Source organism: Onychomys torridus, chromosome 16, assembly GCF_903995425.1.
Source record: "Onychomys torridus chromosome 16, mOncTor1.1, whole genome shotgun sequence".
In the NCBI taxonomy this organism is placed as follows: domain Eukaryota; kingdom Metazoa; phylum Chordata; class Mammalia; order Rodentia; family Cricetidae; genus Onychomys; species Onychomys torridus.
In genome coordinates this window covers 30,006,851-30,033,653 of record NC_050458.1, presented here as the reverse complement: position 1 = coordinate 30,033,653, position 26,803 = coordinate 30,006,851, and the positions used below count along the sequence as shown (strand labels likewise).

Sequence of the window (26,803 nt, the reverse complement as noted above, 5' to 3'; positions counted from 1 at the left end):
CTTTTGTTTGAACCAGTTAAGAAGTAAAGTACATGCATCACAAGGCCCTGGCAATCCTGGTGGGTTACTAGCTTGCTCTGATCAAAAACCCACATTGAAGGGGTTCCTGACTGAGGAGCTAATGACAGTTGCTGCCTTCTAGAGGAGGAAGAGTCCGTTTTCTTCAAGGAAGTGTGGCTCCTGATGAGTCAACCATGCGCCAGTGGAAGGCTACACACTCTAAAGTATATGGACAGCACAGATTGAAGTCAATAAGCTATGAAATTTATTTTTATTTTATTTTTTTAAAGAAAGCAGAGGATAAGAAGAGGCAGAAAAGAGACACAAAGTTAGAGGTTGGGGAGGATCTGGGACAGGACCATTTAAGAGGAAAGATTTGGGAAGGAATATAATTAAAATACATTGTATGGAATTCTCAAATAGTTAATAAAAATGTATTTTAAAAGCACCAGAAAACTACTATCCCTGAGGTAGCTTAGACTCCTTGAGAAGGATATGTTATACAGTACCCAAGGTTTTGTAGTTCATATAAATCTTAATAGAAAGTCTAGAATTTTGATGGGACTTATGATTCGGTCCTCTACGTCTTCTAGGCTAGTGACAGCCTGCTGGATGGGTTGTTCTTATGTCACTTTGTTGGGACATGGCCCAGCCTGACCTCTTGTAATATGCTCAATCCCCCATGGTTGTTTGACTCATTGGGTCTGAGGTTTTTTTCCTACCGTGTCCACTTGTGTCTCAGTAGCTCCATCAGGCAAAGAGGATGTTAACTAGATGGTAGAGATGGCTCACAACATCTTAGCCAGAGATCGAAAGTGACCTCCACAGCCACACTTGTCACACAAAGTCTAACAGCCTCTGGATAGAGGGGCTCCTTGGTCTATCACCTCCAGCCATGTTCTAGGAGCAATTTGAATATCTCACAGCCTCTCTGGCCACTCTGATACTAAACACTGCAGGGAAACCAGAGCTGGGTTCAGATTCTGTGCTCAAGTCTCAGCACTACTTACTTGATTTAGAGAAGACTATATTTGTTTATTTACTCGGTCAACTGTGCCAGGAGCTTGATATGCACAGGAATCTTGATGTGTATGTGTGAAGCAGGCCCAACCTTTGCTTCCCAGAAATTCTGCTCTGGAAAGTCAAGAAGCAGACCAGTAGTGCTGAGTGCAGAGCTCTGAACATTCGCCTTCTTGCCGCTGGGAGAGATACTTGATTGGAAGGTGGGCAAGGTACTGATAAGTACCGTGGAACCTAGAAGGTTCCTTTTCAATAACCAATGAAAGAATGTCGGTCCCTGTAGATGATTAAGTAAGTTTCAAAGAAGGAGAGGGATCAGTGGACAAGGAGCTGAAAAGGTTGCTCATGGGTTGAGAGAGGTTCTATATCCAAGACCAGGAGTTAATGTTTTGACTTCATCTGCTGCCAGGGACTTGTGAAAGTATTCTTCTGACAGGGAAGCTGCTGCTCAGCTGAGTATGGGGACAAGGGGAAAGGCTGTCAGCGCCAGACCCAAACTTGGGAGTTTGGATTTAACTCTAGTTAACAGGAAGCAGTAATGGGTTTCAGACAGGAAAGTGATCTGGCCTGATTGTCACTTTAAACGATTACAGCTTGACAGAGGAAATAAGAATGGCCTTTGGAGTAAAGCAAGCCTTCATTAATAACCTGGCCATCTGTTTTCTTCATGCTCTGGCCTTGGTCAAGTTACTTAACCTCTCAGAGCTTATATCCTTGTTAATCTAGTGAGACTAAGACCCATTTTATAGACTTCTCTCGATCCCAGTAGCTTTAGATAACAAAGGCTAAGCATCGTACTCTCTGTCATTTTAATCAACAGTTCCATTCGGGCTGTGCTGCCTAGATGAAACATAGCATAGTGGGATGCAATGTTATTTTAAGAGACGGCCTTGACCGGATGACCAGAAAAACCAGACTGTGAGGTTTACCAGTAGAGAACTTGTGGTCCAGGACATAGAAGCAGTTTTTTTAGAGCCCCGGCCCATCATTGCCCCTTTCTTTCCTTTTCACTGCTGTTTAGCTTTCCAAATGTGTGTTTAAAAAAAAAAAATCTAGGAAAGTAAACCTAGTTCTGTTTAATTGAGCCCATCTGAAGTTCCCAGACAGCCAGAATTGTTACACAGAGAAACTCTGTCTCAGACGGGGTGGGGCAGGAGGGGGACCTCTTCTGGGGAGGGTGAGAATCCTCTCTTCTGGAGGTAGGAGTACCCTCAACCTGTGAGTGCAAATACTCCTTGTTTCCCCTTACAGCCTTTGCAGCGAAAACAGTTGAAACTGTAGTTTTAATCTAATGTGTCAGTAATGGCTGATAGCAGTGGTCCTTTACACATATATTGCATAATTTTAGTTTGCATGTAGATTGTATAATTTTAGTTTTCGAAACATTTTGATTTATTTATAAGATAATGCCATAAATAATTTACTGGCTCTGAAGCTACACCTGTTTCATGACTCGATGTTTCCTGTTTAACAAGGTTCTACATAAAAGCTTTGTGGTGCTGTCCTTAAAAGCAGCCAGCTCCACGGCTGCATATGAATGAACTAACAGTGATTCCAGTTTGCCATTACAGGAAAGGAAACAGCCTGGAAGCTGAGTCTACAGATTTGACCATTGGTGGGCTGGAAATACACAAGAATGTATCGTGGCAAGAAGGAATGTTAGATAGGAAGCAGAAAGGGGAAATACAGGAAGGGGCCAGGGCAAGATAGAGCCCCCAAGTGACCTACTTCCTCCTTCAGGCTCCATCACCTACATTTCACCGCCTTCCAGTGCATTCATCAAGAGAGTAATCCATTCATAAGCCGTGGCCCTCACAATCCGTTAGTGTCTGGAAACTCCTACATAGACACGTGAAAAGGTGTGCATCTTGTAACCCAGGCAGGTTGGCAGGTTAGCAGTCAATGGTGTTTTAGTAATGAGTGCTTATGGTGCTGCTAGATTCGTACCCTCATTTCTCCATCTTACCCTTCCTCCTTGTCCTTCCCTCCCCAGACCGTATGCTCTGGCACTGGCTAGTTGAAGGGAATGCTGGGCCACCAGAGAGGCTAAACAGTCACAATAGTGATGGTCACGTGTGCCCGTGGGTTTTTTCTGTGTTTATTCTGGAAAGCAGCCTAGGGGCAAAACTCTCTTTAAATTTCTTCTTTCATTGTGTTTCAATTTAGTTCTCATAGAGAGTAGTGGGTTTCCATGTGACATGTTCATGCGTGTATTATCATTATAGTGTGTTTTTGTTTGCACCCCCCTACCACCCATGTGACATGTTCATACGTATGTTATCATTATAGTGTGTTGTTGTTTGCACCCCCTACCATCCTGCCCCTTGTCCCTTCTTCATTGGTCCCTTTTCTCTCCGCAAATGGTGTCTTCTTGTGCTACCCTGTCACATGTTTTTCCCCTCTATTGCCTTCTCTCCTTCTAGAGCCCTTTCTCTGTTCCCACAGCCCCCTTTTCACTTGAAAGTAGAAAGGTACTTGGAAAGTCCTATGAGAGAGAGAGAGAGAGAGAGAGAGAGAGAGAGAGAGAGAGAGAGAAATGTATATAAATCTAGAGTTGACATGTGAAAGAAAACATGCAATATTTGTCTTTCCAAGCTGGCTTATTTCACTTAGCATGATGGTCTCCAGGCACCCATTTCAAATAACTTTAAGATATTTGGTAACTGCCTAGGGTGTGAAGGAGTTAACGCTCTAGACAGAAAACCTAATTTATACCAGGGAACTGCCGATTGAACTGCGGGAGCTGGCTCATTATTTTAATTGGATTTTCCAAAGTGTTGAGTAAGTCAGCAGATTTGCATTAGCTTTGCTTTGAGAGAAATTGTTTCTTTCTGCAGAGGAGGAGAGAGAACCAAGGGGCAGGGGCGAGAGCCTGTCAGAATTAGCTGAGATGACGAAGCAAGCAAATTATGTCCTCGTTAATTAACACAGCCTCGTGTGCATGTAGGAAGGTCCATTTGTAGAGTGGGGCTACCTTCTGCTCCGAGGCAGGAAAAAGAGACACTGCTGGCCTTTTCCAGTGGACAGCACCCCAAGGCTCCTGGGCACAGCTGTAAGTCCTGCAGGGAGCTTGGGTTGGGCAGTATAGCCTGTGCTGCTGCTCCTGTATACCTGTGGTGTCCATTCCAAGGGCACCACTCCCTCGGAAGCCAGAAGCATACCCTCTGAGAGAGGGGATAAGTAAATGTGTCAGTAGACAGATAAGCAAGATGGTGTCTTCTGGAAAACTGTGAAGGGGTAAAAGTCAAAACACACACGGGAGGGGTTGATTTTACGTCTCATCTTTGGGTGGGATTGTGATGGATCATTTGTACAATGTCTGTCAGCCTCAGAACAGTCGGTGAGTAATAAGTGGTTATTTTTCATCAAAGCCTGTACTAAATACAATTATATACTTAATAAATCCCATTTGCATAATGGAAGGATACATTTCAGCCTCCTTGTCTAACTTCTTCCAAATTCCAGGTAGGTTTGGATGTGTGGACAGGCAGAGGATAGCTGTTTTGTAAGTCATAGTCATTTGTTAGGAACACCAATATATTTACTGTAATCAAGCGTCATTCCTGAGATGGTGTTTAATGCATTGTTTGCTTACTAAGATGGAAATAGAAATAGTCTTGGTTTTTCTGTGGGGTGTGTGTATGCTTGAGACTGGGGCTTGCTGTGTAGCTCACACTCACTTCTGACTGGCAAGCCTCCTGCCTCAGGGAGATTGTTGGAAAGTTAGGAAAATTAATAATCAATAGAATCTTAGGAAAGCGTCATCCAAACGATCCATAGTTCATGTTTAAGTCTTTCACAAGCCATCCGTTAAAGGCTAATGAGTGACCACAACAGGAAGACTGTCCTCCGTAGTCCTGGGATTCTGTGTGACTACACTACAGTTGCCTGTCAGGACAACACATCACCGTCCACCAGAGCTTGGCTTGGGTTGTGAAGGTTTCTGAAATAGCAAGAAAACAAAAATCCTGGAAGACTCCAGCATCCTAAGACTGAACTCGTGTACTTACTTCACCTCTGTCACTGAGCACCACACTAAACTATTTGTGGAACAGATGTTCTCTGCCTTGAGATTTCCAAGAGAGTCTGTGCTTCAGTGCGTGTTTCTTAGTGCGCCTGTCTCTGCTGTCTTCCCGCTGCCACTGGGGTAGTTCCCAGTTACTGTCACTAAGGGAAGAAACTTCTTCCTGGGAAGCAAGCTGGAAAGAGTTAGTAAATTCAAGTATTTTTTTCCCTGTGGCTTTTTCCTAAGCCTTTCACTGGGGAAAACCCAGATTTCTAATATATAATGTATTGTATGCTTGGTTTCTTCTTATTCCCCAAAAATACGTGTGTAGATGACCACAATGAAATTCTAAAGTCTTGGGGTTTTCCATCTGTGCAGTGCCTCAACCAGGGCCTGACCACAATGATGACATTGGTTACTCGGTGTGGTTAGTGCATAGATTTTGGAGAGACTTAATCTTCAGAAGAACCTTCACCTTTAGCACTAACCACAGATTTCATCATTCCTGTGTTGTTTGGTAATGCAGCCAATGTGTCAAGGTAACCCGTAAGCTTCCATTCTTGCTTCATTCACAAGGGATTTGAGACATTGACGAAAGCTATCATTTAGGGCTGAACCTTGAGATGTGCTTTTAATCACTGTTTTTCACATTGTTTCAAATATTGAGTGGTTTTTTTTTTTTTTTGAGCAAACAATACATTACCTGTTTTTAAAAGATGTTTGAATATGTACAGGAATATGTGTGTGTGAGTGTGTGTTTGTTTGTGTGTTTGTTTGTTTGTTTACATATGCAGACCTGTGCACCAGCCTCAGCTTTGTTCCTCAAATGCGTCTGTCTTCTTTGTTGAGGCTGGAACCATCTCATTAATCCAGGGCTCACCGAGTAGGCCCAGCTGGTGGCCCTAGAGCTCCAGGGAGTCTCCTGTCTCCTACTCCCCAGCACTAGGGCTACAAGTGTGTGCCACTAGATAGATCTGCCCTGTTTGACATGGGTTCTGGCATCTAAGTCAGGAGGACCTCATGCTTGCAAGGTAAGCTTTTACCTACCGAGATAGCTCCCCAGCCCTTTAAATAATAACAACAGTGATAATAATGACCATGAAGAAAATCCTTTCCTCCTGCATCCCCACCCCACCCCAGCATCTTTCAGAGCACTGATGCCAGCAGATGGCTGTGTGTTTCTTTAGAAATAATGTGCACAGGGGATGAAGAGATGGCTTAGAGTTAGGAGCACTCTAACTGCTCTTGCAGAGTTTAATTCCCAGCAACCACATGGTGGCTCACAACAATCTATAATGAGATCTGATGTCTTCTTCTGGCATAAAGGCATGCATGCAGGTAGACCACTGATATACATAAAATAAATCTTTAAAAAAAAAGAAAGAAAGAAAGAATATCCCATCTTTTCACAAATAAATCTCGTCCACTGTAACTACTTTTTATTCTCCAATATATCACATAAATAAAGAAGATTCTTGTAAGTGCTATAATTTCCTGATCCAGCAGCACCCATTGTTGGGCACTTTGTTTCCGGGTATGAACAGCGCTGTAGGAGGAGAGCCTTGTATACACAATGCTGTATGAATTTCATACCTTCTGCACATCCTGCTGGAGAGACAGTTCAGTTTGGGGAATGTAACCATGTGCACACAGACCCCACTGTCCAGGAGCTTGTGTGTGCACTGGGGAGATAGACAATAAACAAACGAGGAAGCAAACATCCACACAAGTGGTGGGGGGTGGGAAGTTCTTTGAGTACAGTCAGTGCCAGGATGGTCACAAGCAGAAAGGTAGATGCTGGCTTGGAGATAAAAGTTGGCCCCCAACATCCCCTATCGTCCACACTATCTCATAAGAGCCTTAGGACAAGAGGGCTAAGGGCTGAGGGCTTGTATTCCCAGAATGAAATTGAGAGCTAAGAGCAAAATCTCTTTCCAGTTTCTTGTCTGGGGCAAAGGGCTTGAGTCGTGTACATCTTCATTTTTCTCCCTGCCATGCCCAAGGCCAGTGGTTTGCACCCATAGTCATAAGTTCTAAGTGGTCTTTTTGCCCTACTTTCCAAAACCATTATTGTGGATTCTCATAGACAGAGTCAGAGTGCAGCAGTCTGGCCTGCTCGCTTAGCCGAATTGGATCTGTATTGCTGGTGGCTTGGCAGGAATCCTGCGCCCTCTGGTGGTACACACTGGAAAAATGTTCCTCGGATGGAAAGACAGTGGGAGTTAGCAAAGGCGGCAAAGATGTTGCATGGCTTAGTGGGAAACCCAAGGTGTGAGCACCAAGGTACACAGGGAGAAAGCAGAATCCAAAGGACAGTCCTCTCATAGCTGGTGTCCACAGCATTTAAAAAAAAAAAAAAAGCATGTTTTCAGCTCCTGCCAGGTATCTGTAAACTGGCACTGAATGTATGTGTCGGCTCCCTCCACCTTCAGCAGCTGGCAGTAGGACACAGTCCCTCCACACTTGTCAGCACCAGGCCACTGGGCAGCATTGGCCTCCCTGCATGTCTGCTGCCAGTGTGGAAGGAAACCCCACTAGGGGCAGCAGTAGCGGGCTGCTCATCTCTTCCTGCCTGCATACTGTGTGGCTCCTCACTGTTCAGTAAGACTGGATGCATGGCTGAACAGTCCGACAAATACACATACTTACATGGGAGAAACACTTCCTTAAAGGAAGAGATGCCAAAATGTGTCAATGCTTTGGCTCTGCAGAGTGCTGTGAGCTTGGGTCTCCCTGGAAATCAACAGGGTCATGTTGGCTGTATTTTAAACCATTCTAGGGCTCCTCTGCTGCTTCCCTCCAGCTGGGCAGCAGCTCCACTTCCTCCTCTTTTATACTCCTCTGTACAGTAGAAAACCTGTTCCCCAAACCTTTAAAGATTAGTTTTAGCTGAGTGTTATGACTCATACCTAGGAACATGTAATCCTAGCACACAGGAAACTGAGGTAGAAAGAGTGTGAATTCAAGGCCAGCCTGGGCTACATAGCCAGACCTGTCAATAATAATAATAATAAATAGCTGAGGCTACAGCTGTGAGCAGAACAGTCAAGGTCCCTGTTGCCGTGAGCATCTAATCTCATCCAGGGGACAGGATAAATGTAATCCCCCATACAGTGCGTACTGGAAGAGTACAAAAAGGAAACATTGAAAGCCAGTTAACATGCTTCCCTCTATATTCGTGACCCCCAGCTGAAGCAGAGTCAAGCCAAGAGTTGCGGTTTGGGTAGAAGTTGCCCTGAATGTGCTGAAATAAGCGGTAGCCTTTTGTACCCACGTGTGTGTGCCACAGCAGCATCTCAGAGCATCACTCTGGGACCACACAGTAGTCCTCCGCTTACAGTTGTGATTGTACACAGGTCACCCTTCCGTCCTCATTGCTGCAGCTGCAGTGTGCAGAGTTACACTAGCAAGAGGGATGGCATGTACACACAATAGACATACAGCACACATACAGCTCTTCATGAGCCCTGGGTGGGTGAGCCAACAGGACTGGGTTCCACCATTCATTCTACATTCTTTTTTTTTTTTTTTTTTTTTTAACTGTCTCCCATCTTTTCTTTATTTTTATTTTTCAGCTCCAGGGTCTGAGCCACAATGTGATCTTCACCTTGGATTCCTTGTTAAAAGGAGACTTGAAGGGGGTCAAAGGAGTAAGTGGTCAGAAACTGCATTTTCCCTGTCTTCATCTGGAAGGATCGGGTTTGCTTGAGGGTCTTTTCTTCCACGTCTGCAATCAGAGTGGTACTTGTATCTGAAAATCTCTGAACAGTATCAGCATGAAATAAATATTCTTATAAAATGGTCATTAAAAAAAGTGTGTCCTTTCACGTAATGGTATTGAGTGGGAGCTAGATTAGGCACTTTGAGGAAGACTGGTGGGTGGGAGAGAAGCTTGGCCCCGGTCTGGCTTCCACCAGTGTGATTTTTGTGGGCCAGATTTCAGAGTCTCCAGGTCCTGCTTCTTTGCTAGGACCAGGAACACTCACCCTACCTGCCTCTCTCAGACTTCTCCCCTGTAAACAGTGCGGTTTCAGATCCCCATAAAGGAAGTTGATTTTGTTCAGATGTTTTGTTTTTTGGTTTTTTTTTTTTCCCAGTTATTTATTTGAGGAAAGATGAACCACAGTTTTCATTTTCTTGTTTTCTCTTTCCAAAGGATCTCAAGAAGCCATTTGACAAAGCCTGGAAAGATTATGAGACGAAGTTGTAAGTCATGATTTGTTTCTGTTTGTTGTTTTGTTGTCTTTGTCATGAGTTTCGTAAGGAGCAAGCGGAGACGGGAGCGAGCCCCAGAAGACTAATGGATTAGTGACGGCTAAATTTAGTTCGTCTTTTTAAGGGCTGCAGAGTGGGTGTGCTGATCTAGTTATCCCTCTGGAGTAGTCCTGGACTTAGTGATTTCCAGGCCATCCTGGGCTACCTAGCAAGATAATGTCTCAAAAACCTAAATACCCAAAATACGTTGCACTACCTCTGCTGATTGTCTGGAGTGACAGGTGCTATTTTGGTTGCTGTTAGGAACTATCAAGTTTGAGGCCTATGTATGTGTGCAATATTCTTTTTATCAACACCGTCATATAACCATGTGTATTTCTAGTAGTACAGCAGTTGAGAAATAAACAAAGACTAGCTGGTATTTTTGATACCCTTTTGTCTGGCAGGGTCTACACCAAAGTGTGTTTTACGTGCATGACACCACCCCCCCACACACACACCACCCATTCGTGTTCACCTCTCTCTATCAAGAGACTGAAGTCTAGAATGCCTAAGGAGTGTTGGAAGGTCATGCAGCCAGGAACTGTTAAGCTGGCATTCACACTGGATCTACTGACCCAGAGACTGAGCACTGAGGCCAGACCAGTTGACTCTGGGGTTTTTATAAGGGATTAAGGAGATTAGAGACCCAGATAGGCATCAAACTCATGATCCTCCTGCCTCCATCTTTAGGGGTGGGATGACAGAGGCACCACACCCAATTCCTTCATTCTTATTCTTCTGAGAGATGTGTAACACCAGGCAGAGGGTAGATAGGAAAAGATGTCCATGCTAAAGCTGATGTAAACATAAATTAACATAATGCAGCAATTTCCGTAGACAACAATAGCAGCAAAATTAGAACAGAAACAGAAGAACTTGTGGATCGAGTGTGTTTTCCTCAAAGTGCTTTTGTAATACTGTCAGATTTGATTAAAGGAAAGACATCAGTGTGGTTCATTTTTTCAAAAACTGCTTTGCTTCACTAGGATTGAACCCAAGGTCTTGAACGCTACCCCAAGCTACATCCCCCCATTAAAAATTGGTGTTTTTGAATGGGAGATAATGAGAGTTCCAATTTATTCCCAGCACACACCCATATACATCTGCCCCATAATCACAGCCCACCCCACTCCCGCTATGGTACATGGATGCATTTGATGGACCCACATTGGCATATCATCGCTTAGGGTCAAGTTTGCACTTAGGTTCACACTTGGGGTTGTGCAACAGTATCTTTTTTTTTTTCAAGTGGCATCTGTTTTAATTACAGTACAAAAATTGAGAAGGAGAAAAGAGAGCATGCAAAACAGCACGGGATGATCCGCACAGAGATAACCGGAGCCGAGATTGCAGAAGAAATGGAGAAGGAAAGGCGCCTCTTCCAGCTCCAGATGTGTGAAGTAAGAACAGACCTTCCCAACCCCAGCCTCTTTCCTTGCCAGTCAGCAGACACTAGCTCTGATGCTTGGAGGAGGGACTGTTTCCTAAGGATTCTAATCTCCCTTTTTCTCCAAGCCCTTTGGGATCCGCCATTGCCCTGTTGTCTCACATTTTGAGCCTTGGTCCTATGGACCTCTTTAAGCCAAAACAGGATTCATTGGTGAGAACTTTAATGTTGCTTGTGAGTGACTGGGGGAGGGAGTCCTGGCGGGCGGTAACATTGGTGACTATTACAACTCTGGAGCATGTGGGTTTTTTTTTTTTAAAGCATGGATCCAGCTTGAGTGAAAGTTTAAAGGAAAGTTGTCTCAGAAAGTCTGAGCTCATGGGAAAATGCAGTAAAAAGCATGCTGCCTCTAACTTAGAGCTGTGGTTCTCAAACTGAATTCCCATCAAAACCTGCCCCGCTTCCTGGACTTCACACTCATTATAAAGCAACTTGAGCAATGGAGACGCTTTCCAGCTTACACAGTCCTAATGGAGAGTGTGTAATTTAAGGTTTTCTCCTGGGCTTCCTCTTTTTTTGCTTTTTCCTTTCGTATTTCTTCTTCTTCCTCAGAAACCTTTGACTCCTTGACCTTTTCTATTGTGAATTCTTACTTATATCACACTGAGTGAGCTAGAAGCACAGTGTCAATGGAGAATTTTGGCCACTGATAAAATTAAAACCAGTGCTGTGTAGTTAACTACACCTCTCCTTATACTTGCTTCTTTTTTAGTAGAGAGTTCTTCTGATTCATCTCCTTGTTTAAAGTTTCACTATCTTGTAGAACATGCTGGAAGAGACTGCTGCTCCACCTGTTTTCTGCAGAGAACAGTCCATCTCTCAGGACTGTGTGAATATAAATTTGAGACCCACTGCACCAAGGGGAAGCAGTCAGTTTCCATGGAGTGCATTGGCTGAGTTTCATTCTTGCTTGTCTAGGAAACTAATCAGAAGACCTTAGCAAACCCTAACATGAATTGCGTTTGTGCACACTGACTGTGTCCCAACGGCCTTCCCTAAACAAAGCTCCCCTACTGATGCAGGTTTGAGAGTGGTGTTCTCCCACATGAGCCTTGAAAGCTACATCTGGAGTCACCAACATAAATTTCTCCTTTCTTTCTTTCTTTCTTTCTTTCCACAGTATCTCATTAAAGTTAATGAAATCAAGACCAAAAAGGGTGTGGACCTGCTGCAGAATCTTATCAAGTATTATCACGCACAGTGCAAGTAAGTGTGGCATTGCTTACCAGTGGTTGTTAATCAGCCCTTACTAATCAGCCCTTCCGTTCATTGCCTTTCTCTTGATTTTCTTTCCTTTAGTGACTATCTATAGTAAGACAGTTATTTTCTTCAACTAAATAAATGAGAAACAGTATTATTGTCTTACTTCCTCCGCATTTTATATAAAGTAGTAGCTCACAATAGACAACCATTTGATTAGTCTGAAGCGATATCTTCCTCCACAGCTTGTACATAAGCTCTTGTCAAGACCATTCTGTTGACACTGCTCCTCCCCATACACCTGGTCATTTTCCCTGTTACTTTTACCATTCATTTCCACCCACAGTTCCTTGGTGGGGGATCATTATCTAAATTTTACTACTTGGGGCGTTTTGAATGCTTAGCACTATAGACAGATTTCTGTGAAACAGTGTTCCGTCGGAAGAGACGAACATTACTCGACATTGTGACATCTTGTGTGTGTTTGATTTCATTCTGCTCATGGCACTGTGTCTGATTATTCATCTTCGTTATCTGGGCTATCTTGGGTGAGTGTTCCGCTAGAGCCTTTGTGTGAGAATGCCATTACTCAAAGAGTCTATGTTAGCAGGTTGATACATAGAGAAGAGAACACAAGATCCTTTCTGAAGTAGCCCAGCCAGCTCTCATATGCAGGATGAAATAAAGGTCATTTGAGCTAGATAAAATACTCTCAAAATAATAACTGCATAATTCCATTTGATCTCTCTTATCCCATTTAATAACACCACAGCTAGGAAGACCTTTGTGTGCAAATGACACATTTAGGAAACAAACACAAAGCTTGAGATAGTTAATGGACAGGTTCAAATCCTTCCTGGACAACAGGCCCTTCACTGAATACCAGGATCATCTGACATAGATGTTTAGAGCTTGTAATACACACCTGAGGATCTTCATGAGGATATGAGAGTAAAATAAAATAAAGTATTTGGAGTACTTACCAGTGGTATAGTTGTGGTGTTGGGAATCATTCATATATGCCATGGTTAGGATGTTTCTCTTTACAAAAGGCCTTTGATGACCAAATTAATCTTTATATAAATTGGTTGGCTGGAGAGATGGTTCAGAGGTTAAGAGCACTGACTGCTCTTCCAGAGTTCCTAAGTTCAATTCCCAGCAACCACATGGTGGCTCACAACCATCTGTAATAAGATCTGGTGCCCTCTTCTGTATACATAATAAATAAATAAATCTTTTAAAAAATTGGTTGACTTTTTCAATGTAAATTCTACTTTGTATATATGGAAATTTCCACTTTATAAGGTAAAGTGACTACTGGAACTCTGACCTGAGGATCTGAGCACCTGAGCTAAGTTTTGCCTTTATGGTATAGTGGACAGTTACAAACTTTGAAGTAAGTAATCAGTGACCATGACTTTAATTTTAGGTGGAATTTTTCCATCTTTGATCAGTCTTTTTAGAAACATTATCTTCACAACTTTTACCAAAAGAAATTAATCTCTCAGTCTTCTGAAATGCAGCTCTTGACAGCAAACCTAATTTTATCTGATTTTAGAGATCTTTTTCAGTTCCCCTAAGTCTGGATAGAAGAGTTTGAGGCGTACAAGCAGACTTTCCCAAAACAAAGTCCTTTGTGAACTGCATGTACATTAGCCTCCGTGAGTAACATGAAAGAGCAGAATTATTTAAAATGGCTGCAGCCTGACCCTCCTTATTCCTTTATCCTTTTCTGCTTCCCTCCTCATATCATTCACTAGCCTCCTGCCAAAGGCGGGGCGTTTTGTCAGGTTCTGCAGTTAGATGCAAACAGAGCTGCCTTCTGGAGGTCTTTGTCTGGTGCAGGAATTCAGGCATCCTGATAATCATAAGGCATTCAGTGACCTGTGCCATGGGCACCAAGAGGAGAGACTCCTTCAAGAAAGCCAAGGAGAGCAGTGGTTATATCTGAAAGGAGATGATGGGACTTGGGGTGGGTTTTAGAAGGCAGCTGGCCTTTGAGATTCCCTCATCAGAGAGAGATCAACAGAAGGACAGACCCACTGGACAAGCTCCTTAGGAGGTGAGGTTCTGAGCCATCAGGTGGCAGGATTGACAGACAGTAGGGTTCATCTCTAAGTTGCCGTATTGTTGGATCCAGGACCTCCACATCAAGAAGCTGGGGAGGTTTTCTTTCAGAGATTCTTCCTGCTATCTCAGTCATTCCCTTCAAACCCTTATGTGCATGGTGTTGCCCTATAAAACATTCTCTACTCATAGTTTGAGTTAAAAGATTTCTTCCGAGCACGCACTCTAGTTCCCAGATGGTCTTCAGTAGACTCAGCCAGTGCTTACCAGGGAATCTGCTGCATGATACTTCGTGGAATTGCAGCACGTCAGTGTGGATCCAGTGTTTGCATTGGAAAGGAGCAGAGACAAACTGTCTCTACCTGTTCCAGCTCACCCACACTGCTACTTGCTCACACATGAACATTGCCAATAACATCCTGCTTTCAAAACAAACCACCCACTCCTTTTACCACGGGATTTATTGTGATTTGCAGAAGCAAGAGCATTTACAAGCATTACTCTCTTTGATCATTATACTAAAAAATAACAGCCCCTAGGAACTATGTACAGCACAGGACGTGTGGACTCACCAGTTTTCACATGTAACTTCCCTTTTATATCACAGAATCAGGACATTTTAATTCAGAAATGATCAAAACATGTCCATAGTGGAATTTGTTCTTTTAAACATGTATCAGTATAGACATGGTAACCACAGGAACCAAGGGGAAAGTTAATCTTACATCAAAATTCAAAGCTCTGTTTATAAAAGGGTATTGATAGGAAAATGGAAAGACAACCCACCAGATGGGAGAAAATATCTGTGAACCACTTACCTAATACTGAGGCTACAGAAGTACAAAGAATGCAACAACAAAGGATAATTCAATTTCTTTGAGTGTGCAGAGTTTGTATAGCCAATTTTTCTGAAGGAGATATATAATTTGCCAAGTATCATATGATAAAATATTCAGCATCATTAATCATTATGGAAGTACAAATGAAAATAAGAAATGAGAGACCATTTCATAGCCCCTGGGCCAGCTGTAATTAAAATACCCGAAGTAGAAAAAAAGTCTTAGAGGGGCTATGATGGATGAGAAACCCATGCATCACTGTTAGGAGTGTAAGATAGTACAATTGATTGTAAAACTCTTAGATAAATACCCAGGAGAGCCAAAACCATGTATTCAGACAAAGGTACATGCATGTATATTATATAACTATTATTCACAGTACTTGGAAACGTGTATACGTATCAGGTTAAACAAATGGGGGATATCCATACAGTAGGATATTATTCTGCTATGTAAAAGAACGAAATATTGATTCATACTTCAACACAGATGAACACTTAAGACATTATGCCAAGTGAAAGAAGCCAGACATGGAAGACCACATTCCAGATTGCATGTATGTATGTATGTGAAATGTTCAGGAAAGGCAATCCATAGAGATAACAGATTAATGATTTGGAGATAAGGGAAAGAGTGAGTCGTTTATTCCTCGGGTGATGGAGATCCTCTGGAGTTTGATAGTGGTCATGCAGCACTAGAAATATAATAAAAATTACTGGGGCTGGAGAGGTAGCTCAGAGGTTAAGAGCACTGGCTGTTCTTCCAGAGGTCCTGAGTTCAATTCCCAGCAATCACATGGTGGCTCACAGCCATCTGTAATGAGATCTCGTGCCCTCTTCTGGCCTGCAAGGTCACATGCAGGCAGAACACTGTATACATAATAAATAAATAAATCTTTAAAAAAGAAAAAAATTACAGAATAGCATGGCTCAGATTTTTTAAATTTAGAAAATAATCACAGCTTAAATTCAACCCCATTTGATTTTACCTGGGGTGGTTAATCTACATTATCAATTTACCAGATGTAGAATCACCTGAGGGATTAACAGTTCCCCTACCCCCTGCCACCAGCTTTGTCTTGAGGGACTTTCCAGAGAGAGTTGACTGAGGGAAGAAGATCTACTCTGAAAGTGGGTGTCACTGACCATGGCGTGAGTGGAAGAAGGAGCGATAGCAGAGCCCCGGTGTCCCTTCTCTGCTGCTGGACTTGAACCTGCAGCTACTGGGATCCACCATTAGTCTCCCCACTGGTTGTTTCAGCAGCTGGAAGAACTACTACAGTGACCACATGAGCTAGAAGCTAGACAGCGGTGCAGCCACACCTGCAGCTGATGTCTTTATCTTCAGGGTGTGTGATGAGCCCGAGATGATGCACAGCGTCTGCATTTTTGAAATCTCCAGCAGTGGGTCCAGTACACCACTCTGTACTGTGGCTCTGTGCAGAATTGTTGAAACGTCTTTGTGGCTAAATTGGGTGGCACTTTCTAGAGTGTTAAATGTTATAGGATATACGTGGAAGAAAAAGTCAGCCCATTGCCTAGGATGCAGGGAATAGGAGCTTGGCTTAGAGCCTGGAAAACCAGGCTCTGAGAGGCTTTGTGTGGATCCCAAAGTGGACTTCAAAATTCCTTTCATGGTCACTTAGCGTCTCCATTGTGCTAAGAGCTCTGTAGTGTGGCAGGGAGCTGATCCTCATCGCGTATGTGGAGACCACAAGGCAGATAAAGTCTGTGGGTAAGCAGTCCACTGGGGGTGGACATGACTTAGAGAAAGGGCAGGAGAGTATGGGAATTCCAAACACCAGTGCCCTGTGGTTTGTTTCTGTAAACTGAGCCACAGATGAGGGTCCTGAAGAAACACACACACACACACACACACACACACACACACACACACTCACTCACTCACTCACTCACTCACACACACACAAAGATAGGAACTATCTTCTCTTGCCCAAGATAAGAACTTACTTCATCAAACATGGTATGTACTCACTCAAAAGTGGATATTAGCTGTAAAATAAAGAATAACTGGGGCTGGAGAGATAGCTCAGCAGTTAAGAGCACTAGCTGTTCTTCCAGAGGTCCTGAGTTCAATTCCCAGCAACCACATGATGGCTCACAACCATCTGTAATGAGATCTGGCAACCACTTCTGGCCTGCAGGCATATATGTAGGTAGAATACTGCATATATAATAAATAACTGCTACAATCCACAGACCCAGAGAGACTAGGTAACAAGGAGGATTCATGGGGAGATACCCAAGTCTCCCTGGGAAAGGGAAATAGAAGAGATTTTATGAGTGGACTGTGAGGGCAAGTGAGGATGGAAACATGAATTATCAGATTGGGGGGAGGGGCATTTGGGGTCAGGCAGAAGCCTGGCACAGGGGAGTCTCCCAGGAGTCTATGGGGAGGACCCCAGCTTAGACTACTAGCAATAGCTGATAAGTAGCCCGAACTGGCCTTCTCCTGTAACCAGATTGGTACCTAGCCCAATTTTAATCAAAGAGGTGTAATCCAGTAACTGATGGAGGCAGATGCAGAGGCCCACAGCCAGGCATCATTCGGCAGAGTTTGGGAATCCTGTGGAGAAGGAGAAAAGAGTGTAGGAGCAAGAAGGGTCAAGGACACCACAGGAAGGCTCACACAGTCAACTAACCTAGGGTCACAGGAGCTCACAGAGACTGAACTGACAACCAGGGAGCCTGCATGGGACTGACCTAGGCACTCCGCATGTATGTCACAGTTGTGTAGCTTGGTCCTCTTGTAGGACTCCTAACATCAGGAACAAGGGCTGTCTCCGACTCTTTCACGGTCTTTGGGACCCTCCTCCTCACACTGGGTCACCTTGCCCAGCCTTAATACATGGGGAGGTGCTTGGTCTTACTGCAGCTTGATACGCCATGTTTTATTGATGCTCATGGGAGACCTGCCCTTTCCTGGATGGAGAGAGAAGAGTGGGTAAGGTAGGGGGATTGCGAGGGGGGATGAAGGGGAGCCTGCAGCTGGGATGTAAAATAAATAGATGGATTTTTTTTAAAAAAGAAAGAAAACTTACTTCATTTCTAGCTGTGAGAATGAACTTGGTATCAGGCAGTGCTGGATCTGAATCCCACCACTGTGTAGAGAGTAAGGTCTAAGTCTTGCTGTGCGTTTTCTACCGAATGGAGAGGAAGCTTGATCGTGAGTGCTTGCGACAGTTCTCAGCTTGTAGTAAAGGCTCTTTCATTGTCTGCTCTTGTTATTATTGGAAAAATGACAAATAATGCACCTTTGTCATTTATGTGATATAGAATGCAGCTTTCCAAACCCTTGGTACCACTGAAACCCTGTGAGCTTAGCACATGTTGCTTTCTGCCTTGACTTCTAGTGGCCAATTGGACTTCTGTATGCCAGGGGCTAGTTTGTCTTTTGTAACACGGATCTTAAAAGGTCTTATTATTAAAAATTAATTAATTAATTAATTAATTAAAAAAAAAAGGAGCCAGACATTGGAGTGAAAACTGAAAGATCGGAGGAGAAACAGAACAAGCCATAGCCAACTCCTGAGTCTATCCTGTTTCCACGAATCCTCAGACTGCAAACCTCTGAGTCCTGACCCCAAGGGTCTCATTTGAACTGCTGCTTAGTTCCTGTCTCCTCATGCCTTATATACCGTTCTCCACCCAGCCATGTCACTTCTTGGCATTAAAGGCATGTGTGCTTCCCAAGCAAAGATATGAGATCTCAAGTGCTGGGATTAAAGGCATGTGCCACCACTGCCTGACTCTGCTCCCAGTGTGACCTTGAACTCACAGAGCCTCCCAAGTGATAGGATTAAGGGTGTGTGCCACCACTGTCTGGCCTCTATGTCTAATCTAGTGGCTGGCTCTGTCCTCTGATCCCCATGTAAATTTATTAGGGTACACAATATACCACCACATTCTTTCTCTCTTTGTTTCAAACATGGCCCAGCCACGAGGAAGTGATATACGTGTGCATGAGAATACATGTGAAATCAGTTAGGACTATAAGTGTTATTTGGCCTGAATGATCTCTACTAATGGATTTCAAATAGTAGCCATTGTTTGTTTGTTGGTACTTCTCTATATAAGTGCTGAACTGAGTTTTATGTTTATTTTGTGTAAACTGCTGGGAGAAGGTTTGGGGAGATAGAAAGAGTTCTCGGGTTTTGCACGTAATTCTGTTCCTTCTTTGTAGTACTCATAAGTCACTGTTGTTTTCCATTGTAGTTTCTTTCAGGATGGCTTGAAAACAGCTGATAAGCTGAAACAGTACATAGAAAAGCTGGCTGCTGACTTGTATAATGTAAGTTCTCTATGCAGCATGTGCATTGAGCTTGTAATAAGCATCAGTGTATTTGGTATCTATCAGAAGGGTAGTAAGCAGAAGAGGCCAGTGATAAGTCAGTATAAACCTACCTGACAAGCCTTTGTTTTGGCGACAGATCTTTGGAGGCTGTGAAGAGTGGGGAGAAGTGTATAAGAAATCAGAAATTAAACTTTTCAGAAGGGGAGAGGAATGTATACATAGAGATGGCATAATTATTACTTGTAAATAACTTGGCTGATGAATATTAAAAGAAAATATATTAGGATATGAGTACATACTTTTAGAAAAGGTTTTAGAGTTACAAGTAACAGATTAAGCATGCCAAATGAAAAATGCTCTAAAATCTGAAACTCTAAGGACCATCTGGCATGAAAGTGTAAAAAGAGAATTCCATATATGACCACATGGCAGTCAAAATATAGTTGTGCACATATATGTCAGAAACTATATATAGTAGGATATTGTCTTTAGCCCATCTTTTTTAAGGTTATGTGAAACAAGTCAAATGCATATTAAGACTTTGGTCCCACCCTTGAGAGATCTCATTACATATGTGCAAATATTCCCAAATGCAAGAAAACATGAAACAGTACTGCTCCCAAGCATTTCAGATAATGAATGTAACCTTTTAACAAACATACCTATATGTTTTGGCTAATTTAATTTTCTTTTAGTAAGTGAACATGGACCAGTCATAATTAAATCCCAAGTGGTTAAGAATAAGCAGTAGCAATCCTGGTCCTCATGTGGTTCTTTGTAAAGTTTGGTGCATGGTCTGGCCGTTGGTTTCTCATATAATTCTCTTCTGGCCCATTTAATTTTATTGTCATAGTCTTTCAATCCATCCTTTCAAAAGTGAGAAATAAATTATCTTAGCATTATTTCTTAGCCTTGTCTAATAGAGGGATTTAGAGTTTTTTGGGTCACCATGATTTAATAAAAAAGCCTGGTACATGATTTGCTACTTGCAAACATGAGTACTTTCTCAGGATTAGCTTCTGCCTCATACATTAAAAACAAGGCAGTATGAGTACTAATAGGAAAAGTTACTGCATCTATGAAATTGAATTAATTAAGTGGTATATTTGGATAAATCACTTTGTTTTTAAAAATGAATAAGTAACAGGTGTGATTTTTTTTTTTTTCTTTCCCAGATAAAGCAAACCCAAGATGAAGAAAAGAAACAGCTGACTGCACTCCGAGACCTAATAAAGTCCTCTCTGCAGCTTGATCCGAAAGAAGTAGGTGGTTTATATGTTCCCAGCAGGGCTAACAGTGTAAGTGAGGCTGCTTGTGATCCTCTTTGTGTTTCTTGATCTGTGAAACAGGCACATTGATAGCTTCCTACTGGGGTGGTTGTGGGGACGGATGAGATAGATAAAAGACAGAAGTATGTGTCTATAGTGATGCCTATTGGTGGGAAATTGTGTTCCCACCACGTAAGGTGACATGGGCCTTTAGTCCTTACCACTGAGAGGAAGAGGCAGGTAGAGCTATGTGACCACAGAGCCATCCTGGTCTATATATAGTGAGACTATGTCTGGAACAGAAGAAATTGTGTTCCTTCACCTCCTCATAAATAAATGGTACCCTGGATTCTAGTACGTTTATAGTCTTAGATTTTTCTTAATGTTACCTTTGAAGCAAACAGTGCAGCCCATAATTCTCTTCTTCAGACCATACCCATTATTCTGGGAAGCCAGAAATGGTCTTTCATTTTACCAGAGAATTAGGAAATATTTTGATAGAGTCCTTTAGAAGTTTTGCCCCAGAATTAGGCAAATTCAGTTGAGATGGCCCCTGGATATTGAAACTGTAGAAGTTGAATGCAGCTCTGACCCTGAGTTACAAATGTCATTTTTCCAGGTGTTGATGCTTGTTGCTATGTGTCTGGCTCGAGTTTACTTACTAAGCATAGGTCCCTTTATCAAGGAGCTTATAGAACAAATCAGCAGAGTGAACAGTCATGCTAAAGTGGCCCCACTGTCATTTGAGGTACATTGCAGCCAGGGAGAAGCCCTGAAGGACACAAAGCTGGAAATTGATGTTTTCAAGGGACCATAGACATCTGAGAGCGGGAGGGATGGAGAATTGAGAAATGGGATTCTAGGGTACAAGTCCAGGCTTGGTTACAAAGGACATTGGATGTTGTGCTAAGGGACATGACTTCCTAGTGAGGGTAAATAGCATTCATTGTTCCGTGGAAGAAAGTCACATGTGCCTGTTTGTGCAGGATTTCAATACAGTGTTTAATGGTCTCCTAGCATTGGTTCTGTCAGTCCCTTATGGTACCTCACAACGGGGACATTCTCACTGTTTTTAAATTCCTAAAATTTCCCAAAGGCATTCATGAGCCCAAAACAAAGACAATGTACCCTCTGTCCACCACTGCCCTCAAAAAACGCACTGAAAACCTACACTAGCCCTTTACTACAGCCTTTAAAGGTTTCCTTTACCAAGGCTATACCTAGTGTGTATATTCATTTAAAATAATTTTTACTCTTCTTTCTTCTCCAAGTTCAGGTTTTACAAATGTTTGAGGCTTGGCAAAGTGAGATAAGTCTGTTGTTCTTTAATGGTAGATATTCTCCTGCTCTCCTTTTAGAGCAGGCCTGTTTCCTGTGCATTGAGGCAAAGTTGCTACCCAGGCAGTCTCAGGCTGTGACTATCTGTGGTCAGACTGTCTCAGGGAAATTTCCTGAAACTGAGGCACACATACTGTCTCCTGACATCTAAACCCTAAGAGAAATAGTCTCCTTGAACGATTTCTCAGTGTGCATGCAATAGGAAGAGCCAAATGGAAGGGCAAGGGATAACTCGAGAGAAAGTTGTGATTACTTTTCTCTACTGGTTAGCCCATAACCACTTCCTACCTTTGTTTTGTTACCTGGGCTTCCTGTATGTAGACATTTCCCAGGGGGGAAAAAAAGTCACTTTGATGTTTCTGCTCAGGCTAGCTAAGAGGCAAAGTCTCATACCAAAAGGAATATCTCGTGTGATAAAATGAGCATGTCATGATTGATACTGAATTCTACCCCATGTTGATTAGTGGGTTTTCATTGGCATCTCCTCCCAAGTATTTTACAACAAAAAAATGACCTTTCACAGCATGCCCACCCAGCCCTTTCTAATGCTATTACCTCTTGTTGCAAAATAACTTAGCAAGTAATGATTTTTAGTGATTTCCAAGGTAATAGAAACTGTCCACCATTGGGTAAATGTGAAGGACAATATCCACCAGAGAGTTCTTGCCCCTCCCTAGTTTTTGAGAAGGGTGCAAAGTAATGGAAAAGATGATATGAGAAATTAAAAGCACCTCAAAAGTTATCTAACCTACTTACGCCTTGCCAGTTTCTAACATGGCTCAATTAAAGGAAGCTGTCTTAGTTTGGTTTCCTGTTGCTACGATAAAATACACTGACAAAAACAACTTAAAAGAAAAGAGAGTGTATTTGACTCACGGTTTCAGGTTACAGTCTGTGATTACAGGGATGTCAAGGCAGCAGAAACTTGAAGCAATCAAGAGCAGAAAGCAGTGAATTAATGAATCCATGGTAGTGCTCACATCCCTACTCTATGCAATCCAGGATCCTCTGCCTAGGCACCATCACCATGGGTGGGTCCTCCCATCTCAGTTAAAGCAATCCAGATAAGCCTTTCCAGGCATGCTCAGAGGCCAGCCTGATCTAAGGAGTCCCTCTTTGAGACTCCCTTCCTAGGTGTTCTAGACTGTCTAGTTGAAAATGAAAAAGAAATTTCAAGAATTGTAGGAGGCCAGATAGATGGCCCAGCAAGATGCCACTAAGATTGATGACCTGAGTTTCACTCCTGGATCCCAGTGGTGGAGAGAACCAACTTCTGCAGGTTGTCCTCTGACCTCAGCACACAGGAGCACACGCATAAACAAGTGCAGAAGAAGAAAAAGCAACTGTTACTTTTAGAACTGTAGCCATAAACAGGATTCCCGGATACTTGGAAAGCTTATTCTTTTTCTTATAAAAGTCAAATTTTTGTTGTCTTTTGGCAAGTGTTCAGTGAAATGATTGATCTTCACCTTTCCTACTAGCCTAACTTCCTGAAAGAAATGCTTGCTGCTCATGTATTTCTAGGACTATAAATATTCTGTTTCTAACAATGATTCTATACACAAAGTATTTCAAAACTCATGGGCCCTGAATAGCCAGCCAGTCCTTCACAGTGTGGATGCAAGTTGATGGACTCCGTGTTGTTCCTCCATCTCCTCAGTGTGCCAGACACTACCCAGAGTTCATTCACAGGATAGACAGGATTCTTACTCAACAGCCACACCTGCCATTGTAAATTTGAAGTTCTGTGATAGTTTGGTTTTCAGTTGAAAACTAAGCTTTCACAGACCCATTAAATCAGTGAAAGGGAATTGCATTCAGTTCAGAGAGATGAGGTTTTTACAGATTAATGGTGCATTTTACATGTCAGTGTGGCTTCAAATAAAGTGATATCTCTATCTTGACTAGGAGGAGGTCAAATTGAACATCAGTAAGGTAGATTCAGTAAGGTGGATACATTTCCTAGCTCACAGCATAAAATTACCCAACGATTTCAAGTTCATTGTTTATTTTCAGTGTTAAGAATTTTTGTCTAAATGATTTTGGGATTTGCATTTTTTTTTCCTGAAGTTTTTCTTGATTTCTGTCATGCCATCAAAGAACTCAAGACCTATCTCATTCTTTAGTTATATGTGTTAAATTATGAGTAGTGCTGATAATTTCCAGAATCTTTTTTAAACTATAGAGTTTCATTTATTGATAATACTTCTACAAAGCAAGCTGAATGGCATTATTTCTCAATGCAGTAATATAATTTATGTACATTTATTAACCGCAAAGCTCATTTATTAGTAAATTTCTGAATTTATACAGAAAGTCAAAATACAGATTTGGAAGAATTTAGTGAGCCACATTACTGTACTGACCAAAACCATGGCTCCATTTAAAAGAAAACTCTAGAAGCTAGCAAGATAGCTCACCATGTGATAGTGCTTGCCTACTCTTTTGAAAAAAAGAAAGGAAGACAGACAGAAAAAAAGAATGTCACTTGCAACCTCTTTCATAGGGGTCAGACTACCTGATAAACCCTGCTATGAGAGCAAGACAGTGACCAGTCAGAGCGTGTGCACCCCTACAGAGTCTTATATTTGGCATCCTAAGTCTCTCCTGGCCCGAGGAGACATTTTGAGCGTGGTTTTGAGCACAGTTTTCATCATCCATAGAATAGCATTACAAAGGTATAGTGTCCTGGCAGTTTTCCTCCAGCTGTTCCTAATAACCATTTGCATCACTGAACACACACTGTTTGAATGTCAAGAGAAGCTCCTGGTGTTCAGCATGTGATGGGAACAAGCCGTGAATAAATAACCAGAGGCTAAGGTGGCTCTTTCACTTTTGTGCCATTAAATTCCATTACTTCTTGTACCTGGACATATTATTCTCTTTTTAGGGGCTAGGGAGATGGTTGAGGAGGGAAAGAAAAATGCTTGCTGCATAATTATAAGATCCCAAGTTTGAACCCCAGACCCCATATAAAAAACAAACAAACAAAACAATGAGTATGCTCATAATCCCAGCCCTGGACGTGTGGAGACAGGAAAATCCCTAGGGCTTGCTGGTCAGCTAATCTAGCCAGTTGGTGATGGGTTCCTGGTTTAGTGAGAGACTCTGCTCAACGAATAAAATAAAGAGTAATTGAGGGCCGGGCGGTGGTGGCGCACGCCCTAATCCCAGCACTCAGCCAGGCGGATCTCTGAGAGTTCGAGGCCAGCCTGGTCTACAGAGCAAGATCCAGGATAGGCAGGCACCAGAACTACACAGAGAAACCCTGTCTTGAAAACCCCACCCCCCAAAAAGAGTAATTAAGGAAGACACCTAACAGTGGTCTCTATCCTCTTCACACATACACACCTAAACATGTGGATGCATGCATACAGGCATGCAAACACATACTTCTTTTCAGCTGGGAAACAAGAATACAGAGGAAGTCCCAATATGTGGCTCTCGAATTTTCTGGGTATTCAATTTATTCTGGTTTTGCTAAGGCTTTGGTTGACTGTGCTCCCACATTTTGAGGGTTGTCCACATTTATCTGAGAACTGTGACCTCATCATCTTCATGACTGTGTTTATCTTTTTACTACCTGTGAGCTAAAATACATCAAACTTGATAGGCATAGAAATATTTGATCTGTCATCCAAAGTTTATTACGATTCTAAATGTTCATGGGTATGTTCTCTGGTATATCTTTGTAATGATGTTTTCTCTGTATATTTTACCAACTGCTTAAATTATGGCTGACAAAGTTTTTAACACAATTAACTATTTTCACATGTTCTGCCTTTTTTTCTGTGTTGCGTTGCCCTTCCTGATCGAAGTCTAGGAGAGTAAGTTAATACATTTTGGTGAGAATGTGTTGTCTTACTGTGTGTCTAGACACCTCTGTTCTCATGCTGCAGTTCAACTCTATATTTTTGGTTGGTGTTTGTTCGTTTGTGTTTTGTTGTTGTGTTTGTTTGTTTGTCTGTCTTGTACTTCTTGGGTTTTCATTAGTGTGACCGTTGTTTCTAGTCTTCCTGTCCTTAGAATCCTTGGTGAGCTACCAGTGGAGTGTCAAGGTGAAGCCAGGCTTGTTTGCGTCCGTTGCTGGTGTGTGCATGCCCTTTACCATGTCATACACTTCTCGTGCCGTAGAATGCTGATTTCAAACTAAAAGTATTGGCATAGGTCTGTTTCACAGAATGCTGTAGGCAGACTATTCCTTGCCTGAAATGCTTGAAACCAAAAGCTTTTAGAACTGTCTTTTAGATTCTGGAATGTGTGCATAGTTTACCAACTGCGCGTCCCTGTTACAAAACTCAGAGATCTAAAATGCTCCCGAATCTCGGGTTGTTTTGCACATTTCAATAATCAAAGGTTTAAGAATTCAGATATTTTTATTGTAGATGTTCAATGTATAGTTAGTTATATTAGAAGAATTGTATACTGATTGTCATACCCTGCTCAGAAATCTTTTAAAGAGAATGTCCTTTTATCTAGAGGATTCTAGCACATACACAGAGGAAGAACAGATGCAGCCTGAGGAAAGCACTTTCAGCTTGCACAGTCCCTGCTTTCTGATTCCACTTAGCCCTTCCTGTTGCTTCCTGCTGTGAGTAGAAACTGGGCTGAGTCATAGCAGCCCAGTTTCTTTTGAGTTTGAACTGTTGCTGAATTAGACCTGGAACCTAGGCTCTGCCTAGGTCTTGCTTTGTGAATCTGGCAAACAGTGGCATGTCCTATTTCCTCTGCTAAAATAAAAGGGAGGACTTGACAGCCCCCAAAGGTCCATAATTCTCTTAGACACAGACCAACGGGCAAAGGCTCAATGTCTCCAGCATTTACTAGTCTGTGGTTGTGTTTTCCAGGACTCTCAGAGCCGGCAAGGCGGGTACAGCATGCATCAGCTCCAGGGCAATAAGGAATATGGCAGTGAAAAGAAGGGATACCTGCTGAAGAAGAGTGACGGGTATGTGTCCAGCCCTGGCTAGCCCAGTGTGGGGCCACCATGCCCACCAGGTGCTCTCCACTGGGATCTTGTCCAGCCTCTTATTGGCCAAAGCACCTT

At 42.5% G+C, this 26,803-nt stretch overlaps 1 protein-coding gene across 10 annotated transcripts in view; it reads left to right on the top strand.

Annotated features, from left to right (window-relative positions):
* Nucleotides 1–26,803, top strand: part of Asap1 (ArfGAP with SH3 domain, ankyrin repeat and PH domain 1) — a 309,763-nt gene that overhangs the window by 207,948 nt on the left and 75,012 nt on the right. For 3 of the 10 annotated variants that reach the window (XM_036207546.1, XM_036207550.1, XM_036207554.1), the window contains 8 exons: nt 8,602–8,676; nt 9,183–9,232; nt 10,554–10,683; nt 11,851–11,936; nt 19,072–19,147; nt 20,326–20,448; nt 25,575–25,583; nt 26,604–26,704. In XM_036207546.1, the coding sequence (XP_036063439.1) occupies nt 8,602–8,676; nt 9,183–9,232; nt 10,554–10,683; nt 11,851–11,936; nt 19,072–19,147; nt 20,326–20,448; nt 25,575–25,583; nt 26,604–26,704 (650 nt within the window). The remainder of the gene's footprint in view (nt 1–8,601; nt 8,677–9,182; nt 9,233–10,553; nt 10,684–11,850; nt 11,937–19,071; nt 19,148–20,325; nt 20,449–25,574; nt 25,584–26,603; nt 26,705–26,803) is intronic. The other 7 variants (XM_036207549.1, XM_036207553.1, XM_036207555.1 and 4 more) reach the window with 3 other exon arrangements.